This window comes from Uloborus diversus, chromosome 4 (genome assembly GCF_026930045.1).
Source record: "Uloborus diversus isolate 005 chromosome 4, Udiv.v.3.1, whole genome shotgun sequence".
NCBI lineage: Eukaryota > Metazoa > Arthropoda > Arachnida > Araneae > Uloboridae > Uloborus > Uloborus diversus.
In genome coordinates this window covers 22,718,459-22,741,747 of record NC_072734.1, presented here as the reverse complement: position 1 = coordinate 22,741,747, position 23,289 = coordinate 22,718,459, and the positions used below count along the sequence as shown (strand labels likewise).

Below are 23,289 nucleotides of genomic sequence, written 5' to 3'. Positions count from 1 at the left end.
AAAATTAAAATTTTTAGTTTTTCTTACACACCATGAATAATATAGTTAAGAAAAGTTATTGTTCAACATATTATTTTACACTAAAAACGTACATGATAATGGAAACCTTATCTTTAAGCAAAGCATAAATCAAAATCGCATCTTATCTAAACAATATAACGCATTTATAAATCTTTAAAATGTATTGAAAATCTAGAGAACTTATCCTAATTTTAAGAGTAAGCTAAACGGATTCATCTAGTGCAGCGGTTCCCAACCTTTTCCCCTATGCGAACCCCTTCCAAACTCCGAAAGAAGTTGCTCCGAAAGAACAGATTGGGTACTAAGTAATAAGTAACAAGCAAAAAAAAAAAAAATAATTTGAATTTTGAAATTTTGAATTCAAATTATGTTTTTCGCAATCACAAACTGAGACAGGACCCTAACTCATTGGAGTTATTGTTTCTAGAAACGGCTCTTGTCCCCCCCCCCAAGCCTGCCTCTCCTCCTGGGCGGTTACGTGTGCATTGTTTTGTGTGTGCGTACATCTATGTGTATGCACGTAGGCGTGTGTGAGTGTATGTGTGTGAAGTACTGTGTGTGTATGTGTGTGAATGTGCGTGTGTGTAGGACATAGACGCCTCCGACCAGGAGAAGTGGATAGCTCAAAACCGGAGCAGCCGCGCCGCGCCGCCAGCAGAGGACGGTGGGCGGTGGTGCTGCAGTGGCTTCTGGTCCAAGTTGAAAAAGGCACGGACGCCAAAAACGGTCAAATGAGAACAATAAGCAATCGTGATTGCTCAAAAAAAAAAAAAAAAAAAAACCGCGTTCGCGCGCGTGCACACACACACACACACACACAAACACACACATGAATAATAAAATTTGTGAGATATTTTTATAGGTTGATGTTGCTCCATAGTGTATAACAAAAGCGAAAACATAATTGCAAAATATAGAATTACAAATATTTCTACGAACTAAAATGAGCGTTAAAAATGAATGCAAAACAAATTCACCAAAAAATAAACAGTGATTGTTCTGCGTTGAGTTTCAATCAACTTAAAAAAAATAATAATAACAATAAAAAATTAACTTGAACTCTGAAATTTTGAATTCAAATTATGGTTATTCGCAATCACACGAGTTGCGACACGGCCCTACTCACCTACTCATTGGGGACTATTGTTTCTAGAAACAGCTCCTGTCCCCCCAAGCCTACCCCTCCTCTTGGGCGGTTACGTGTGTATAGTTGTGTGTGTGTGCAGGCGTGTGTGTATGTGTAGGCGCGCGTGCATGTGTAGGCTTGTGTGTGTGCGTAGACCTGTGTGTATGCACGTAGGCGTGTGTGTATTTATGTAAAGGCTTGTGTGTATGAGCGTATGCGTGCGCGTGTGTGTGCGTGCTGGACATGGACGCCATCGACCAGGAGAAACGGATTCCAGGAGGCAGTGCTCGGAGTCGTGCCTGCAGAGGCCGGTGGACGGTGGTGCTGGTGTCCCTGGTCCACGCTGAAAAAGGAACCAAACGCCAAGGACGGTGAAATGAAAGCAATAAGCAATCGTGATTACTCAAAAAAAAGAAAAGAAAATGAGATATTTGTGGAACAAAGAGGTCAAAGAGAAAGAGAGAGAGAGAGAGAGAGAGTTTGGCGGAACTTTTTCGGACACAAGGGTACATTTATCTCTATTATCACTAAAACAGAAGTCAAATAAAGAATGATCTTTAAAATACCTTCCAGGGAACTGTCTCAGAGTAAGTAAATGAACTTTTTCCTTACAGTAAAATGAGAAAGATCTGTAGGTTTAAGTCTTCTTGAAAAGTACTACGAACCGAGCTGTTTGATAAAGATATATTGCGTGCATTAATCGTTTGATTGCTGAAGAATTTTCTTGTAAATATGGTATAAGAGCGGAGTAAAATGCTTTATTGAAAAATTATAGAAACGTCTATGTTCAAAATACGCATTTACTCTAATTTTTACCCAAAAGGTAATTTTTAACAAAACAAATATTTTATGTCACTTACCACAAAAAATATTTTCTTCAAAAATTTCATAAATTCCTTAGTTACATAGAGCGCAAATTTAGTTGCATGATTAAATTCTGCTGATTTTTTTTTTCTGCGTAAACTTCACACTGCGAAACTTTCACCCACGAAAACTGTTCATAGTAATTAATTTTTGAAACTTCCTGTGGTATTTTTGGGTTGCTAGCTGTTCTTTCCCTTTTTTGACAATAAAGCTCGAAGTAATTTATGGAATATGATGCGTGAAAATTATAGCAACAAACAACAGCGTGATCTCACTTCTATGCGTTTTTGACTGAACACAAGAGCAGAGCGATAGCTCTTCCTCAGACTCAAATTAATGGTAAAGAAACTAAACATCAAAATATTTTAGACGCTCGCATATGCTCCATGCAATATTTTTATCAAGTTTAATCAATCTTTCCGATCAAAAGCTTCTGAGGAAACGAACGCGTTCTAAAACTGACACTTTGCAATGGCAGACTAAATTATTTAAATGTAAAATATGTCAGGAAGTAAGCAAATATTTTAATAATAAGAGTATTGGATGTGCGAGAGACAAATGAATAAAAAAGGAGCAAAATTTGCTTAAAACCGCTTGAACATGACTTCATCAGAAACAGGCATGTTAAAACTCCGCCATTACAATATTTTTTTCGCGAACCCCTTGTAAACTTCTCGCGAACCACCGGTAGGGAAACGCTGATATAGTGTATGAAATATATGATGTTTATAAATGTAAAGTAATTAATATCTGCATTTAATAAAAATATTTTTTTAAATTCAAAAAATCTGATTTAAATTTAAAAAAAATCGATTTAAATAAAAAAAGTCCGATTTTTTAAATTTTTTTTTAAATAAAAAAAATCAAAAACCCTGATTTTAGGAAGGTTACTGATGTTATTCGGGAATTTTCCCGTTTTTTTTGCTAGATATGTTACTATCAGAAAATAGGAATCTAGCTGTCCATTATTTTTTTTTTAGGAATGTTTCGAATTTTTTTGAAAGTGCGTACTAATGCTAGATTAGCAGAGAAAACAATTTACAAGTAAAGTTTCAAAAAGTAGCAAACCTTTGAATTAAAAATATCGGAATAAACGCTTAATTAGGCAAGATTACTTCACATAAAACATAAAAATAACATCTATTTTCCAAATTACTTAATACTACTATCTCTATCTCTGAATGTGTTGCGTGCTTGCTTGTGTTAATATGTTTGTCTGTGGAAACTAAATATTTCGATCAGATGATCAGATGACGCGCAGAGATAGCAGGACACTTTAAAAGGACCCTAAAGCGTCAACAATAAACATCTGAAGATGCGATCACTTATCGTTTCGTTATATCAGTCAAGGTCAGACGGGAATTACTCAATATCTCCAAGTATATTTTTTGTTTTTACTTGCAAATTAGAGGTGCGACGTCGATGGCAAAACATCGATCTTTTTATCAATATATAACATACATTTTTGAATATACTATACTACAGACTTACATATATGGTAATCTCTAACAAATGTTTCTTCGTGGATCAGTGAACTCCTTTGACATTAGTTCCTTTTGTATGTAGTACTAGGGGACTCTGCTCCCTGCTCGCTAACGCTCACCAACCCCCGAACACTGCTTCGCAATCATTGATTCGCAAAGATTTAAATCGTCAATTAGAAAGAAATAGATTAAAAACACATTATGAGCTCCCTTTGGATCAAAAAACACCCCTTCCCTGGGTTTCAAAATAACTTGTACCAGTTTGCAGAGCGGTAAAAGCTAAAGGGCTCCTGAGCATTGGAAAACTGCAGTTTTGTACGTTTGAAAAGCCACTTTCATATTCATGGTCTCTAGTAATATATTTTGCTCTTTAGCTCGGGGCTTGAATTGAGTTGAACCTAAGATTTTCCGTTAAAATCGAAACCCTTAAAGTTTGTGAATAAGAAAGAAGAAACATGCGAATCGAAAAGACGTAACTATGGCAACGCCAAATAAAACATCAATAATTTTAATGGAGATGAGGATTATTCGAATTTGATTTTTAACGGCTTGTAACTTTTTTTTTCCTTTGGTGATAGACGCTCAGTTTTTCGACCATGGGTCGAGTTAGACCTGGAGTAAAAAAAACCGCACTTAAACTGTAAAAAAAAAACCCGTAAAAAAACTGTAGGACAATTCCTTCGCTTTTTACAGATAGATTTAATAAAGAAAATATAGTGCCTAAGTTTTAGCTAAGCCTAAAAATGTTCGAGCTAAAAACGCAAATAACTCCCGCCGTATTTAAGTTAGAGCATTGAAGCAAATTGCGTAGAGCGCGGAAAATTCTGCCCTTTCTAACGATATATAATATTAATATGTGCAAGTAATTTTGCACCCTTTAATAGGCAATAATAGGCAATTTACGCAAAATGTGAGCTTAAAAAAGTAATTACAAAAAAAAAAAAAAAAAAAACCCAAAAAAAAACAAAAAAAAAACCAAAAAAAAAAAACAAAAAAAAAATTGAATTTTAAAAAATAAAAACCCAGGTGCACGTCCCGGGGCTCGAAGTAATTTTGTACAAAATTTCAAGGGTGTAGATGCTATGGGGTCTCCTGGACGCACGTCCGCCACAGACTTCCTTCCAGAATTTCTTTGAAACCTTACTTTTATTTACTATAAAGAGATAAGGGGTATGACATTGAACTCGATGTTTCCAAGAGTTCAATGTTTTGAAGTCAATTTACAGATACCATCTTTTTTTTTTTTTCATTTTGAAGATTACTGTTTTGAAACAATGATGTTTTTCAACCGATGTCACTTCCTGTGAGAAATTTCAAAATTTTCAAGTAAAATACAAAAACATTAACATGTTAAAAACATCGATGTTTAACGAAAGCATCGATGTTTCCGAAAACATCGACGTTTAACGAAAGCATCGATGTTTCCGAAAACATCGATGTCGATGTCGCACCTCTATTGCAAATTTGAACTTCTCTCTTTCTAGAGAGTCTTTCATTTCGACCAACATGGAAAATTCAAGTTGAGTCATGATTCCGAAGTTTAGAATATTGTTCTATCTGTATGCACTATTTCGGAAATAATTTTTTTCCATCGCCTCTGAGGTTAAAAAAAAAGGGCGGGAGTGAACAAATAAATAATATAATATAAAAAAAAAATACAAATTACAAATGACGCAGGAAAAAGTCCCAGAAGATTAGGACTAAAATAAACGTTAAATAGTTTTCCTTCAGCGTATTATTATTTTTTGGCTTGTAGACCATTGTATCTAGGCAGGACAGAGGTCTGAAGATAAGAACTGGGTTTTAGTGACCCTTTAATTAAAAAAAAATTTTGAATTTTGACTCCTTGAATTCAAATTATGTTTTTTGAAATCACGAGTGTGTGTGTGTGTGTATAGGCGTGTGTGTTTGTGTCCAAGCATGAGTGTCGTGTCGGTATGTGCATAGGTATGTGTATGTATGCGTGTGTGTTTGTGTCTGTATGTATGCAGGCATGAGTATGTGTGTATGTGTAGGTGTGTGTATGTATGCATGTGTGTAGGACATAGACGCAACCTGGAGACGGTTTTCGCTAGACGAGCAATATCGAGAAGGGCCGGTCGACGATGGTGCTGGCAGAGGGAGGCGGCAGGAAAATAAAATCATAGGAACATCAAAACTGTCAAATGAGAACAATAAGCAATGCGATTGCTCAAAAAAAAAAAAAAAAAAAGCTAAAATTTTTTTTTTAGTGTACTTTTGACTTGATTTATTGAATTCCTTTTTGTGAGGTATGTTGCTACCTACTTTCAGAAACCTCGCCAGTCCTAGAAGTTGGGCCAAATTAACTCACCTCTCTGCCATATAGATATGTTTTAGCAGTTGTAATATTTTACAGAGTTTCGTTCTGAGGGTGGGGGGGGGGGGGGGTTGCAACCACAGACAGTGGATGTTTTATCTTCTGTAACTCTCTTCCTTTAGTTTAAGTTTAACTTCATAACTCACCCTTCGCTAACCCACCAATAAACCTATTATTAAACCTACCTGGTGATGTATAACTTATAAGAATGGACTTCTGGTACAACCTGATCTATGTTTCATGAAATGGATAGGGTCAGGTGGGGGAAAGTGGATAAAAAATCAAACTTTTTCAAAAAAGAAAAAAAAAGGTTCAAATATCAGACTATTAAATTTATTTATTTATTTATTTTTTTTTGAAACTTTTGATGTCTTTTATGTACACTGGATTCATATGGATTCAGCACAAAGTAGAACCATTTCATTTTGTTGTTCGATTTCCCTCAGAGTCAAAATGTGTTGATAGCCCCTTAATAAAAATACACATAGATTTTTTCCTACTTAATTTACCAGATAATGTCAACAATTATCAGCCTCTTTTACTTCCTTTTACAAAATAGGAAGTATTTTATTTGCGAAAAAATGTTCATTCAAAAATCGACCTTAATTTTCATTTTGCTCACCCCCGAATGATTGTTGACTTTTTTTTTCGACTCGACCACACGTGGATAAGTGCCTAAGAACGTATAGACACGCAAAATATCGATTTTGACGATTCCCGAGTTAGTTACAACGAGTTTTCTCGTGACGTCTGTATGTACGTATGTATGTGCGTATGTATGTCGCATAGCTCAAGAACAGTATGTCCTAGAAAGTTGAAATTTGGTATAGACTCCTAGTGGGGTCTAGTTGCGCACCTCCCCTTTTGGTTGCATTCGAGTGTTTCTAAAGGGGTCTTTTGCACCCTTTTGGGGGGGGGGGGGCGAATCATTGTTTATTTCGATGCAAATCAAGTGGTGTTACAATTAGGCGGACACTTGGCGATATATCTCCAGTCTTTTGGTTGCCAAGTTTTGTCGCCAGCTTGGCGACAAATTTGGCAATTTTTTCAAAATCTGGTTTTTATTTGGCCATGTTGGTGATATTTAAGAGATTTAACTATTGAATCGCATTAAAATTGGAATAATGGGGAAATAACATTAAATTGGTGTAAAAGGAAGTCATGTGATGCACACATCAGCTCGTTTTCTTTTCCTTCTAAATTACATTCAGAGAGTGAAATTGCAAAAGAAATTAGCTTTTTAAAGATAAAAGTACTTCCTAAGGTTATAAAAAATTAGAAATAGTTTTGTTTTGTCATTTTATTAGAAAATATATAGAGCATTATTATTTGATAAACTTTAACTCAGAGATAAAAAGAATCAGTGTAATGCAACACTTAGCTAGGCCTTATCGTAGATACAATTTTCCACTTCTCAGAAAACGCCGCATAGAATTTTTAAATTCATTCTTATCTTCAACAGCCAATCAAATCTTCAGCAGTCAATCAAATCATTTTTCTGTATAGATCTATATTCTAAATAATGCACATTCAGTCTGTATTGAAAATTAGAACTTGTGCGAGTTAATAATAATTTTAGAAATAAGTTTATCAACAGTATAAAATTACATTCCATATCGAACGAACTTAAACTAATATTTTTCTATCATTTCGCTTGTCGCCATGTTTTAAAACGAAAAAAACAAAAACACTTACTTAATTTTAATACGTGCCTCTAAAACAGAATTAACTAACATCTTTATTAAAAAAGATAAAATGTGTGATATTTTCAATATATCCCCACCTTCCCTCACCTAACCCTATTACACGAGTTTTTCAAAAGTAACGTATGTCACAGTTAACGCGTAGGGTAAACCGGGGCACGTTTACGCGGATGTTTTTTTTAATGAATTTTCTAAATTTTTTGTTTTAACTTAGGAAATTTTAGATATTGCGGCTTTATGAAACAGTTAATGGAGTAAAAATTGGTACCTTCAATTGTTGCTCAGCTTGTGATTTTAACCATTAAAAAAATTATACATGGGGCACGTTTACGCATATTTATTTTGACAATTAACGAGGCTCTGTTATTGTTTTCAACCTTATGTCTTATCATTGCTAAAATAAAGCAAATTTAGTACGGACTAAATGATGTAAAAAGTTGAAGCTGAAGGGGCATGAAGCCGGTGCTATATGGTTGTAAGCTATAAGATACGAATATGTAACTTAATTAAAAAATAAACGGTAATTTTCAAAACTAAATAGCCGGAAAATACTAAAAATGTTTAAAACAGTTGGGAGCGGAAAAAAAAGTCAGGGGCGCGTTTAAGTAAGACACAGTAAGAACGATCGTAAAGGTGCTCCAACTTAAACTTGCCTCGTCGCCAAGTTTGGATTTATTTTTAACGTGCAAAAAAAAATTAATAACATTTCAGTTCATACAAACAAAATACTCAAAAAAGGATAATATTCTGCTAATTTTCATATATTTGCTTTTTTTTCTTTAACTTTAGTATTATTTATTCACAACTAGCAAAAATTCCGGGCGTTACCTGGATCAGTAATAATTGTGAGAAACATTCGCAACTTTCATTCGTTTTCTGTTTTAACTGAAAGAACTCAAAACGCCACGTTTTGATGTGATTCACCTATAAAGTAAAATAGCAATAAGTATAAAGTCCGAAATAGTATTTAGTTAGAAACGAAAAAACGACATTTATGCAAAGAAATTTGAAGAATTTCCAAAACATGAAATTTCACTTGTTTATAACGATTTATCAGTAATTTATATATTTTTTGAACACAATCTAAAGCTTTTTCTTTGTGGTTATTGAAACACAAACGGTTTTAAAAAATGTAGCCGCCCGTAATACCACTATACTTGCTTCAGTTATTTTGGGAAATTTCAATTATTGTGGATTCTTGGTGCGATTTAAAATGTTACCAAATTTGCGTTTCAGGATACTTTAGATAATGCTCCCCCTCCCTACTTTGTAAAACTGTCTGTTACTAATTTTCGTCAAAGAGATATTGTCGCCAAATACTGAGATATTTTTGGTGATCATAAAATGATGCTAAATATTTTCTTCCGAAATAAGTAGCAAAACTTGTCCAGTGTTTGAAATTGTGAACAAAGACAAACTAATGGAAGTTTTTGTGCTGTTTAATAGATTTGCCAAATTTAGTTAGCGAATTATTTTACATTTTTTCCAAATTTTTAAAGATTATTTTAATTGTGATATTTTGGTTACATGGTGAAATGAAAGCCGAGAAACATTATTACGTAGTCCTTGGCTGCAAAAACAGCGCCAGTTGAAAAAGATTGCCTTCCGTTATAATTGAACCGTTATGATTAATTATTACTATGCACTTATTTCTATGAAATTAATATATGTATTTAGTAATTGATTTCCAATTATATGTTTGATGCATAAACTCGTTTGTAAGTGTAAGTAATAAACTTACACATATTTTGAAAAAGACTCTTTCTCTCAGAATAGAAAAAAACAGGTTTTCCTGCCTATATGTTAAAGCCCAATTGGTGAAAATATCTTTATGATTGAGAAAAATGGATGTCATACTTGAAATCAGAGCATCCAGTAGAATAAAAGTCACTCAATACCGTACAAACTGTTGCCTAAATCAATTGTCTTTTTATTTCGTTCCGTTATCGATTACAGTGAAACCTGTGTAAGTTGACCACTCGCGGTGCAGTGCTTTGGCGGTCAACTTAGACAGGTGGTCAACTTATAAAGGGCGGTAATGTTTTTTTTTTTTTTTTTTTTTTTTTTTTGTCAATTCTTGCACCATGTATTCATTTTTTGAGGAATTCACCCTTAATCCTTCTGTTCGGCTCCACTTTCATTGTTTAACATTATTGAAAGTAAAACAATAATTAAAAATACTATTCAAATACTTTTGTTATTTTTCCCTTGTTTTTAAATGTATTAGACACTGTAATTTTAGAAATTCCATATATGCCATCTAATTTTCTCTGGCTTTCTCCACTTTCAATTACTTTTAATATTTCGTACTTTTTATTAATCTCAAGTTCCACTAACTTTCTTTTTGAAGCCTTTTTATGTAAAATTTATAGCACAAGGAGCAACAAGCTTGACTCTCCCAGTTCATAAAGGCAAAATTAAAATGTCCAATCGCTTAATCCTTCGCACCAGAAACATGTAACTTTACTCATTACTCATTAGCAGGCCCAGATCTGCGTACCCGCAGTGCGAAGGGCCCGCGTCCTTAAAATGGCTAACGACCCTAGAAATTGATGAAAAAAAAACTAGCACTAAGGCTTATCGCTCTTCAAATTGACACTGCTGGTCACTAGGGAGAGGCCCTACATATTTTGTTGCAGGGGGCCCAAAATGTATAGTCCGCGCCTGCTCTTTTTAGCAGAATTCCTGTGTTGCCACAACGTATTGCAACTGAAAGAAAAGACTTTGAACTTTTCTACTGACACCTATTTTCATTGAACAGAGTACAAAAAGCTATCTCAAATAGAACAACAAATGAAAAACAAGCTTGGAGAATAAAGAGCAGCATAAACTTTATGCTGCTGTTCAGTTAGTAAAATGATAGTATGTCGTCAAAGCATTAAAAACATTCTTTGAAAGCTACCAAAAAAAAAATATTATTATTATTCTTATTATAAATAAATAAATAAATAATAAAATAAAATAATATGCTGAAGAAAGTTTGAAAAAATAAGCCAAGTGGTCAACTTACAAAGGGTTTTTTACAATACTCCAGACCAAATTTGGTGTACATTAGTGGTCAAGATAGACAAGTGGTCAACTTACAAGGGTGGTCAACTTTACAGGTTTTACTGTATTGGCATAGATGAGGATAAAAATTCTAAGAAAGCAATAAATTTCATGCTTGCTCCAGAGAAGCCTTGATTAAAAATTTTTATTTTGAAAATTTTAAGTTTTCCATTATAACTTTTTAAAACTGAGTTTTTCAGAAATAAATTTTAGCCTAGCTTCCTGATAATGTAGCTATCTATGGTGCCAAAATTGTTAATATCGGTCCAGTAGTTTTAAAATTTACCGCGGACATACATACAGAAGTAGCCATTTATGTATAAAGATAAGCTTCAAAACATTCAACACAAAATTTACTCATTTTGGTAGAAAACGGATTATTGTTTCTACATGCTGGACCGAAGCTCGACTGAAGCTCAAAAACTTGTGAGAATATTTGCTAGGGAGCAGCATCAATCTGTTATGACTGTTGGCTCTCCAGTTATAATTCGTTTTGGAAAAAGGACACCTGGTAAACGTGCCCTATGCGTAAACGTGCCCCGGTCTATCCTACTCTTTTTCGCAGCACAAAAGTTCTCGGATAAGACGCAAGGGGGGGGGGGATAAGTATCGGTTTTATGATTGGCTACTAAAGATTTGCTTTTGCTAATTACGGTACATTATGTTAATTATGGTTGAATGTTTTTACTTCCTTTTACAAAAAAAGAAGTATTGCATTCGATTTTCACTCAAAAATAGACCTTAATTTCCATTTAGCTCACCCCCGAATGAATGTTGACTTTTTTTTTTTCGACTCGACCACACGTGGATAAGTGCCTAAGAACGTATAGACACGCGAAATATCCATAATGACGATTCCCGAGTTAATTACAACGAATTTTCTCGTGACGCCTGTATGTATGTATGTATATGCGGATGTGGGGATGTGTGGATGTGTGTATGTGCGTATGTATGTCGCATAGCTCATGAACGGTAAGTCTTAGGTAGTTGAATTGTAAATAGACTCCTAGTGGGGTCTAGTTGGCCACTTCTATTTTGGTTGCATACGGGTGTTTCTAAAGGGGTCTTTTGCCCCTTTTTTGGGGGAAATCATTGTTAATTTCGATGTAAACTCAAGTGGAGTTATAACTTGGCGGACACTTGGCGATATATTGCCAGTCTTTTAGTCGCCAACTTGGCGAAAAATTTGGCGATTTTTTTTAAAATCTGATTTTAACTTAGCCATTGTTAGTGATATTTAGTGAGTAAACTTTTGCCTCCCATTAAAATTGCTAATAATGAGGAAATGACATTAAATTGGAGCAAAAAAAAAAAAGAAGTCATGTGATGCACACATCAGCTCGTTTATATACAGTAACCTTGAACTCTTGAGAGTCATAAACAGTATCGGGTTCTGCCCATGTTTATGACCGTTAAGACTTCAAGGTAACTGTCTATAGCAAACATTCATCCGTAATTATTGATCGAGGGATAGGGGGAGGGAGCTGGTACGCCTACTTTCAAACCACTCAGTAAAGCAAGATATTTTACTGATCAGTAGGTAATGTAGTAAGCTGGGGTGCCCCAAATTTAAATTTTTGGGAAAGTGACAATTCTTCATTTGCCGAATAGAGCTCTTAATTTTGCAGAATTTTGCTTCTAATTTTGCCGAATCGTCAGACAAAACTTGCCAAATTAGGAAACTTTTGGAAGGTTACAGTGAACCTCTCATTGGAGTGCCCTCGAAGCTAAGTTTTAATAATTATTTGGAATGTTCGACTGAAAAATATTTGCTAGGTGGTTTTTTAACCACAAATTACATAAATTAAAATCTGATTTTTGAAGCATCTCCCTTATCATTGAAGCAAGAAATAAAATACAAAGAGCATTTTTAAAAGTTTTAAAATTCAAGGCATTTTACTACAAATCCAGGCTTGGAGGAGTAGCACGAAGGTCTTTTTCGTTTTGACATTAAATACAGAATATAAGAACCAGTTGTAAAAACCTAAGAAGCTCAATCACCTCAGGTTAATGTAGCAACACAACTCTCTCGAAATCATCTTTCTATCAGATCAAATATCTGATGAAAGATATGAATACATTTGATTGAAAAACAGCGTTACATCGGTCAAATGTTTTGAAATATTTATTGGCCTCTTAGATTAACTCTTTATCTGTTTTTCATGTTTTAGAAAGTTAATAACAAAAAAATATCAAATGTTTTAAAACTATAAAAACAACTCTTTTTTTCCTTTTTGTGAAATGTCTTCTTATCTACAAGCACAATTTTTTTGCATTGTAAAAAAGGTTCCTTATTACCCCGAATTACAGAGATGCGATTAATACTACTACATATTGAAGAAGAGAGATTTATTTAATTCTACAGGTTTTTTTCGTTTTTCATTTCTTTCGCTCTCTCTCTCTGTGTTTGTGATTTTTAACATATACTACGGGGCTTCGCTCGCCAACCCCCGTTCGCCACTTGCGGCGGGTGATAGTTGATTTTTAATGCTTTTACCCCTGGACCCCTGGGTATCTTCATGACATCCTAGTTGCCCAGCCCTTTAGTGTTTAGATGGGTGAGAAAGAGCGGAATAGCTTACTCCGAGTGAGCTCTATCCAACGGTACCAGTGTTGATCTGTTAGACATTCACAGTCTGGAGGAGAGACAAACACACAAACAGCACAGATTTTAACAGTATAGATGATGAAAGGAGGCCAGGTACAGCTGATACAGGGGTAAGTTGATACTAGGACTTTAACTATCAGATGCGTGTGTGACCAGAACTGTGAGTCTTATGATTAAGAAACAGACTAAGTCTGGTTTGACCAACGTACTAGGAAGATCCTGTCTTTATTCGTTTTAAAGTTTCCTAACAAATTGATCTTTATGCACCACAGTAAACTTTTATGGTCTTCTTTCAACTGTCTTACTACTTCACAGCACTTATGTTTTACACGGTGCGCATATACTACATAACTATAAGAAGTGTATGGAGAGTAACTATCAATCGGAATACTTATATATTAATTTATGTAATTTGCAATACAACAATGTTGGTTAAATTCTAAATTCGCCCCTCGTGTTTCCTTTTAAACCTTGCAATTATTTTGATAGCTATTAAAAATTCACAATCATAAATTTTCTATTCTATGAGAAGTTCTTAATCTGCATGGGGTTTAATTATGCATGTGGCTTTGAGAATTTATTATTTACCTTTAGTCCGTTTTAAAAACATGATAAATTGAAAACTTTTTTTATTTACAATAATTATTGCAATAAAAAGTTCATGTTGGCGACAGTTTTCAGTGTTTATTTTTGTGCATTGGATGAAGTATAGCCTTTAAAAATTTCGTTTAGAATCTTTTGCAAACAGTTATACCAAACATTCTAATTGTCACACATAGTTGGAACAAACATCATCCTAATGAGGATTTTTACGGGTTTTCCAATGATATCAAATACGAAACTATACAGTATTTCCTTCAAATAGAGAGGTGTTTTTTAAATGCGATTTTATGGCTTTAAAAACTAAATTTCAAATATTTTGAAACATTTTAAACTCACTTTATTGCATTGCGTAATTCGAATCTGAACTGTAAAAAATTTCAAATCTCTATCTTACCAGGAAGTTATTTTAAAATCAATCATGAGATTCCAGCCAAACAAACATACAGCAATACAAGTCAATAAAGACATGGTAAAATTCACATTGCAATTTTTTTCAAAACAAAATATTTTGTTGAATGAAGTACAAATAATTTCTCTTAGAATCATTTTTAAATGTTCATTTTAATCGTTCTAATTATCATATCGAACAAACATCTTCCGGTGCAGTTTTTATGAACTTTTATATAAAATGCAAAACAAAACTGTATTTATTTCATATAGAAAAGAGGTTTTTTTTGACATGGTTTATTATGACTTTAAAATTAGATTTAGAACACTTTGGAGTATTTTAAACTTTTTTTTTTTCCATTGTCATTTCAAAATTTCAAGTTTCTAGCTCATAGAGAAGTGAGTTAAAAACGATCACAAGCTTTGACCATAACACACACACACAAAATCGAGAGTTAAAAACATGGCAACATTGAATCATAACAACGATATTTCAGAAAAGAAACACTTTTATTCCAATTTAGAAAGATTAATGCTCAATATTGTTTCCTGTGATACCCGCTCACACGCGAATATTTTTCAAGGTGCAGAGAACAATAATGACACGATAGAAGACAGGGGTACCCACCTGGGGGGGGGGGCATGACTGCACCATTGAAATTTTTAAGGGAGAGGGGTGTTTTAAGGTTTTTATTTTTCTCATTTTTGGGGGCTCTTGCTTTTGGGGGGTCTTGACGATCTTTAGGAGCAGGGAGCACCCCTGTAGATGAAAACTAGCTACGGTCAAGGGCGTGCACAGAAATTTTGGGGTCCGTCCCAAATGACTTTTCGGGCAGCCCTCCATATTGTTTACCCTTATATTTCACGCCTAGTTTAAAAAATATTGGGCTCCCTTAAGCACTGGCCCGGGCCAACAAGTGTCCCTTCTCCCCCCTCCTGTGCACGCCCCTGGCTAAGGTTTTGAACTCAGTATCCCTATCTTACTAAATCAGCTCAAAACTCGAACTCGACAGAAATTGTGTTGCAAATTGTTCCTCAGTGAAAGATGACGTGAAAACGATTGCAACACAGTTAGAAGGGAAAGTGAGACAGCTGGATGGATCAGGGCCGTAACCAGGCTTCCATTTCGGGGGGAGGGGGAGACACCAAATACATTCTTTGAAACATTTATATGGTCTATCAAATTTGGTTTTATGTGAATTCTATTGATTTTTGTCACAATAGGTTCTCTAAATGGAAGGAGGGGATTTTCTTACAAAACGCCATATTGTTACATAATAAATGAATTTCTCAGTAACTACAATAAACTACCATAAACACACAATCAGTTTGCACAATTTTTCAGTCATACTAATTTCATTTCACAAATAAAATTGAAAAAATAATATTAACAATGTTATTTTTGTCACTAAAAAAATAAAATAAATAAATAATAGAAAGCATTTTTTGGATGAAAAATTTCGGAGGGGGGTTTGAACCCTATAAACCACCCCCTTGCATACGGCCCTGAGATGGGTGAAGAGGCCGTTACTGTCAAAGATTGGAACGAAATGTCTTTCCTTACGATACGCAAAATTGTAAAAAAAAGAAACTTTTTTTTGGACAGCAATCTATCGCAGTTCGTTTTTTTTCCTGAAATGATACGAAGTGTGTGAGACATAGGTCACCCAAGTCCTCATTACAAAGCTTTAGTTCACGTTAAGGATCCGACAACATTTTCAATATTTTCGGAACATCTGTGTATTATGGTTGATGTTTTTCATTGATGTATGATCATAGTCCATGTTTTTCTAACATCAATATTTCACCTCGACGTTTTTTTTAGTCTCGATATTTCATTATTTGAAGAAGAAAAGAGATCACTGAAAAAACTGATTACCATGTTTATGAAAATAAAACCCTGATGAAAGATACATCATTAATTGGTAATTAACGTAGGATCAAAGCATCGGAAAGCACTTTCTGTATAGTTGATTATCCATAAAGAAGCAAACTGACTACAATGATGAAAATTATGCAAAAGTTATAAATTACAAACATTGGTATTGTAATGATTTTAGGCCCCTCCCCCGAATAATCACGCATTAAGTCATACTTAAATTATAATTGTTATTATTCTTAATATTTGAAAAAATATATATACAGTACAACCTCTCAGTGAGGGACACTAAGGGGACTAGACATTTTATCCTTTAAATAGAGGTGTCCCTTATTCGGAGGTGGATGAATTGATGCGTGCCGTGTATTTAGTAGCATAATATCACAATAAGCATTAACTATTAACACTTAAGATTAATTACTGAAAACGTCTCGTTATGTCATATACAATTCATAATTATTCAGATTTTTAAGTTTATATTGTTTTATTAATTGGACTTTAATCAAAAATTTTGTAACAAGGAAATTTTTTTAGCATGCAGAAATAATTTTGAAGTAATTCATTACATGTATTTGCTTTATGTTATGCAATTTACAATGTAATACTATGTGAATTACAATTAATGTTCAATTTTTTTAAGTTTTATATTAAAATCAAATTAGTTGCTGTGCACTCTTCGTCGTCCCTGAACTTATTTGAATAAATTGTTGAGAGAGCAAATTATGCATGTTAATTTCAGCAAGGTTTTTTTTTTTTTTTTTTACAATACATTACTTGTTTCCTTCACATATGTTTAAGTCAAACCTACCTCAATTAATTTTTAGAGGAAAAGTGAAACTTGAATTCCAGTAAATTCATTAAATCAGTAGTTTCTTATGAGCTTATACATTATTTCTTGCATTTTTTTTTGTGACTGTCTTAAGAGACAGTGTCCCTTAATTCGAGGTAAATACATGAAAGTCCCTATTCAAAAGGACTGGGACCAGAAAAAATGTCCCTTAAACAGAGGTGTCCCTTATTCGGAGGTGTTCTTTAAGGGAGTTTCTACTGTATATCGTTCTATTACCGTCACATATTTCAATCACTACAAATATTTTATAACCTGTGCATTTTCCGTGTGTTTTAAATGCAATTTGTAAAGGTATTTCTTTTAATTTATTCAGTTCAGAATAAACGTTATTACATCTCTTTGTTCTTTGAAAACCTTTTCATTGTTCTTCTGTTATCGTTCGATTTTTTCGAGTTAGTAAATTTAAAAAATATTGTATAGTTGAATAAATGTACAATTGAAAAGAAAATAATTGCATTATTGTATAATTGAAAAAAAAAATAAAAAGTTTTATCCCACAAAATTAGCAGATTACTGTATACTCATGTTTTGCGGTTTTAAGGAACCCCTTTTTCAATGCAAAATAGTGAGCTTTTGGGTGTATAATAACTACATCCGGTAAAAGCAACGAGAATAAACAGCAGACAGCTTAAATAGTAAAAATAGCGTTAATAAAACAAAAAAGACAAAATGGAATTCAGAGCCAAAAATTATTTCACGATTCCCTTTGAAAAAAACCGTTAAGCAATAAATTTCCCCAAAATCCCATAACAGTAAATTTTTCTGAAAAAAATTATACCGCTAATTATAATAAACTAGCAAAAATACCCGGCGTTGCCTGGGTCAATAATAATTGTGAGAAACAATCGCCACTTTCTTTGGTTTTCTGTTTTAACTGAAAGAATTCAAAACACACCGCTTTGACGTGATTAAAAATTGAGCTTCTTCCTTACCCATAAAAGTAAAACAGCAATAAGTATAAAGAACGAATGAGTATTCATTTAGAAACGAAAGTGCAAATGGAAGCATATAAAAATTTGAAGAATTTCCAAAATATATGTAACAAAAACAAAGATCAATAAAAAAAATCTAGTATGTTGTGGCCATCACGAAACTTTCTTCTATATTTTTCTTATTCTTTTTTTTTTTTTTTTTGATTCCTCCCCATGCTTGACGAGGAAGCAATATTCCCAACAAAAACAAAGTTACACATGCAAAAACTTGACCCAATGTCTGAATTATTGCAAAAGCAAAGCAAAGAGCGAAAATTGAAAGTTATTTTAAAAGCCTTGCTTGAATGAATTACAAATATTTTATTTGTTAACAAACATAAGATGGCAACAGTTAAAAATTTTAAATCATTGAGATAATATTTCCATAGACTAATAATAAGAGTAGACCGAGCTTTCTCATTCTTGCTGATGAAGAAAATTGGTTCATAGATGTATCATGTGACTAGCGGAAGGGCTTGGCGAAGACTTTGGCAGCATGGTTGCTAGATGGCAGCATTATCTACAGTTTGGCACTCGACATGTATTTTACGACAATATGTTTTCATTAAAAAAAACTTCCAGGTGCAGAGATTGAACTGTTTTTCTTTTAGTTATGCATTATTTTGACATTAGTAATAGTTTTTGATCAGTTTTCGGTAACTTTTATTTCATTTGGAGCTGTCAGCGTTGGCGTGAACGAAATGGCGTAAACGTTTTGCGTTAACGCAAAAATGTACTAATCGGTATCTTAAATTGAAACTGTAGGTAAAAATCTTACCATTTGCTGATTCTTCTTGGTCGTTTGCATCTTTTATTGCTTAGAGAGTTATTGAAATTGACTAAAGAAAATGCACAATACTATCTAAACGAAAAACTCACTATATTGACAAAATATTTACAAATTAGAATAACAAATTTACAAATCGGACTCCATAAAAGATCATTCTTCCGTGTTCCATAAATTCTATTTATTTTATTTCGCGCTGGCGTTGATCGTCTGCTACGATTAACGCCCGCTGTTGCTAGGATATCCACCAGTCACATGGTTTGGTTTATGAGCAGCAAAAGGGTTGCCATAGCTCGGTCTACTCTTATTATTAGTCTATGAATATTTCCTATCATTTCCATACAATTAAAATCACGAGAAATACGCAGACGACAATCTATTGCGATTTATCTTTCTTATTGTTGCATTAATAAAAATATTTTTATTCGCAAAAAAAAAAAAAATCAACACCTCTTGGAGCGATCGGCGTCAAAATAGAACCAAAGCCTGTTTACATATGGATTCACATATATTCCAAATTTCAACCAGAACGTAGCATTACTTCTTGAGATAGGGCACTCAAAATGGAAAAAAAGAACGGGTGATTACGCTACCCCCTTTTTAGCTGTTGACACAAAAATAAAATCAGTTCTTATACCCACTAAGGGCTACTTGCCGATAAATTTTTCTTTCATTCCGTTCATTATTTCTTGAGATACAGCAGTCACAATTGACGACAAAAAACGTTCTATAGCTCAACCCCCGTTTGAGTTATTGACACCAAAATTGAATCAGCATCTGTTCCTGTTAATACCAACATATGGACCAAATTTTGTTTGATTCCGCCAGTAACTTCCTGAGGAATAGCAAGCACGCGTAACTCGAAAAACGTCCCATTGCTCCACCCCCCTTGGAGGAATTCGCGCCAAAAACTAATGGGCACAAGTTCACATAGGGGCACATATGTGTACTAAATTTCGTTCGATTTCATGCGGTAGTTTTTGTTGTAGAGCGGCCACAAAAAACTGGTCACACACAGACGTGACACACACACATACACACATACATACACACACACATACATACACACACACAGACAGACAGACATTTTCCAAAAATGGTCGAAATGGACTCAGCACACCTCAAAACGTTCGAATCCGTCAAAATTCGAAATTCGAAAATTTGCACGAATCCAATACTTTCTTCTATATATTAGATATAGAAGAAAGTAAAAACGTGCGCTTTATTTAGTTAAATAGTACACACACACACACACAAAAAGAAGCTCTCTACTATGTTTCCCTAAGTGTGCATAAAGTAGAGTTTCCAAATGTTCAAATGACTTTAGACTCATATTTGCTCCGGAGAAGCATTGATTCAAATTTTTCATTATGATTACTTTTAATATTACAGTTGTAAGGCAGCGAATTTTCGAAACAATGGGTTTAATATTTAATCATAACATGGGGAAATTACATGAAATTTACTGTTTTCGATCACGACGTTTTTAAACTAAGTTTTTTAGCAATAAATTATTGCCTAAGTTGTTCCCTGATAATGTAGCTAACTATGGTGAAAAAATGGTTAAAATCCGGCCAGTCGTTTTGAAGTTTTCCCCGGACATTCGGACAGAAGTAGCACTTTATGTATAAAGATTAGCTTTAATTTCATTTAAAAAAATATTATAACGAATTAATCGTTACATTTAGCGAAAGACAGAAAAAATATAATGCAGGGAAAAGTCAGGAAATGTTTGCAAAACAACAAAACAAAAACGCAAAATATGTATAAAATGAAACAAGAAATGGGAACGTGAAGACAGATAAAAATAATTAAGGAAGACAGAACAATGACGCCTGTATGACTAAAAGAAAATCATAAGAGTTCAAAGAAAAGGGGACAGGGGGAGGGGGAGACACAAATTATAAGAATGGAAGCTGAACTGCAGAAAAACATAGAATGACTTTGAGATCGTTACCAAGATTAAAACGACCGCTTCAAAATGTGGAAAGACTCCTAAAAATCAAGATCCGACGAATAATTTCAAAAGAGTTAAAAATCAAAGCAGGGATTTGGTCCCAAGTAGTGTTGAGGAATACTAAACCTTAAATTCTAAAATTTCTAAATGTGTTTTTGCAATACCGTTTATCGCTGTTTGACGAATTTAGTTTATAATTCAGATTAGGTTGTTGCAAAAGCTAATTTAAGGTTGTCGAATTTTTGTTCTTGATAAATTGTCTTATGTTAATAAAACTGATTAATAAAACTTGATTTCTTCTGGACCATATACGTAAATTTATATAGATCCTAATGATACTGAGTTAAATACTATTTCTTCTGCTGTCAAATCAATGCAGTCTATTCCAATAAAAGTTTAGCGCTCTGTTATTCCTTCTATTGTTAATTGTGCTAGGTTTTATGCTTTACCTAAAGTACATAATGCTGGCATTCCTTTCAGGCAAATTGTTTCCGATTTTGGTACTACTTCTTACAAACTTGCGAAATATTTAGTCTCTGTGTTTTCTTCCCTAAAGAGTCATAACTTATTCACTGCCGAAAATTCGACTTTTTTTTTGTCCAAAAAATTCATTATTTCGCTCCAAAAAACTCTTTTATGGGTTCTTTTGATGTGAACTCTTTATTTACGAATGTTCTGGTCGAGGGCTCATTGCAATGCCTTAAGAATAAACTTTCTGAATTTCGTTTTATCTTTAAGGAAGTTGATGAGTAATAATAATTTTCTTTACATTTTCTGACCTGTCTAAAGCAATGTTCTTTTGTTTTTAATGGCACGTTTTCTTAGATGATATAAGCATTACTTTGAGGTTAAGATGTTCCAAAACTTACACAATGCGGATTTGTTCTGATGAACAGTTCTCATCAACAATTTAGTGTTGATGAGACCAACTATTTTAAATTCCATAGACCCTCATATTCAGGTCTTGTACGAATTAAAACAAAATAAACTGCCTTCTCCTTTCTTGATTTTCCCTTTTCTTGAACTGAGTCAGGTTTTGAAACTACTGTTTATCGCAAACCTTTTTCTGTTTATTTACCTCCTCATCAGGGTTGCCAAACGTCCGTGATTTTAAGGGACTGTCCCTTATTTGTAAAAAATGTCCCGCGTCTTGTGGAACTTTGATATAGAACGGCTAAAGTTCCTATTTCAGCCAAGGGCAATACTTTATAAAAAGTGACAATGAATGAGACATTTTTTAAGAAAAAAATGAATAAAAGTAGAACATAAAATATGAAAGCAAAATGAATAAGAAAATGATGGGGGCAACAAACGCAAAAATTGCTTTAAACATAATGTTTTTCTGTCAGTGTTCTGTTCAGTTAGTTAATGCAGAACTCATTGTAGCAATCAATTCAACAAATATAAGTTGCAATGAAATGTATCACAGTTTGAAGACCCATAAAAACTTGAAAAAAATTGTTACAGCAGTAATAGTATCAAACGTATTTTTTTAAAAAACAAATTTTTTTATCATTATATCAGGACAACTACTGTATTACAATAAAAACTGGTCAAACTAACAACTGCTGTCGCATTGTATGACCAACAAAGTTGTAAAACAAAACGAACTAAAATACTTCACTTATTTTAAGTTTTCACAATCATCAACTGCAGTCAAATATTGAATTTAAACTCTTGTTTTATTTGATTTTATTTTTTTTTCTTTCGAATTTCTATGCCTTGTGGATGATCTACGTGTTTCTAAACGTTATAGATTTGCATAAATTTCCGTCAATGATTTTAGATTTTTTACTCATACAAAATATCATACGAAAAGAAAGCTAATGAATCGTAATATTTCAAAAGTCAGACCATAATTCATTAAGCAATCACCCAAAAATAAGATTTTCCATTCAGTGAAAGATGTGTAAAAAAACTGTTGAAAAATTGTAATTAAAACAACTATTTATTTTTAAGTAGAGAAAATGAAAATAAGATACTAAATGAATTCATTTAATATCTTTGGCATAAGAAGTTCTTAACTTATATATGCTTTGAGGACTAATTATTCACAGTTACCATATCTAAGCATTTAAAATTAAGTGAATGGGATCAAACCCACCATTGACAAACTACCTTAGTGCCTGGTCTAATTTCCATAGGCTACATAAAGCTAAGACCGATCACAGAGCAAACAGAACTAACTCCGAGTCATGGCAAAGTTAAATCAATCAATCAACTCGATTGCTCAAAAAGAAAAAAAAATCTTTCTAACTTGCGTAAATATTAAACATCTTTACAATGATTAATTATCTCGGACTTGATTATAAGTGCATACCAAAGATAGCGTCAAAAGAAAATGGATATGCGTATACTAAAGTACCCTACCGTTCTGCTTCAGCTTCTTGTTGATCGCCATGATCTTGCCCCAACTTCCTCTGACCACAAACTAAAATGCTTCTGGATGGAGCCTAAAATTTCAACACTAAGAGGGGCGGGAAAATGAAAAAAATAAACGCATTGGCAATAGCCTGACCTTTTTGTTGTCAAGTTGGGTCATCAAGTTCATTTTGCAATGCCTCTTGTCAATTTCCTTGCCTTATCGCCGAATTCGATATTGCCACTCAGTTCAGAGTATGGATTGCATTTTTCAAACTGTCAAAAACAGGGTGAATCCCGTG

General features: G+C 33.6%; 1 protein-coding gene across 1 annotated transcript in view; it reads right to left on the bottom strand.

The window, feature by feature from the left end:
- LOC129220518 (kynureninase-like) overlaps positions 1–23,035 on the bottom strand; it is an 88,685-nt gene extending 65,650 nt beyond the window's left edge. The window contains exon 1 of the mRNA XM_054854945.1: positions 22,997–23,035. Coding sequence (XP_054710920.1) covers positions 22,997–23,027 — 31 coding nt within the window. The 5' untranslated portion in view covers positions 23,028–23,035. The remainder of the gene's footprint in view (positions 1–22,996) is intronic.
- Between the last annotated feature and the right edge of the window lie 254 nt (positions 23,036–23,289).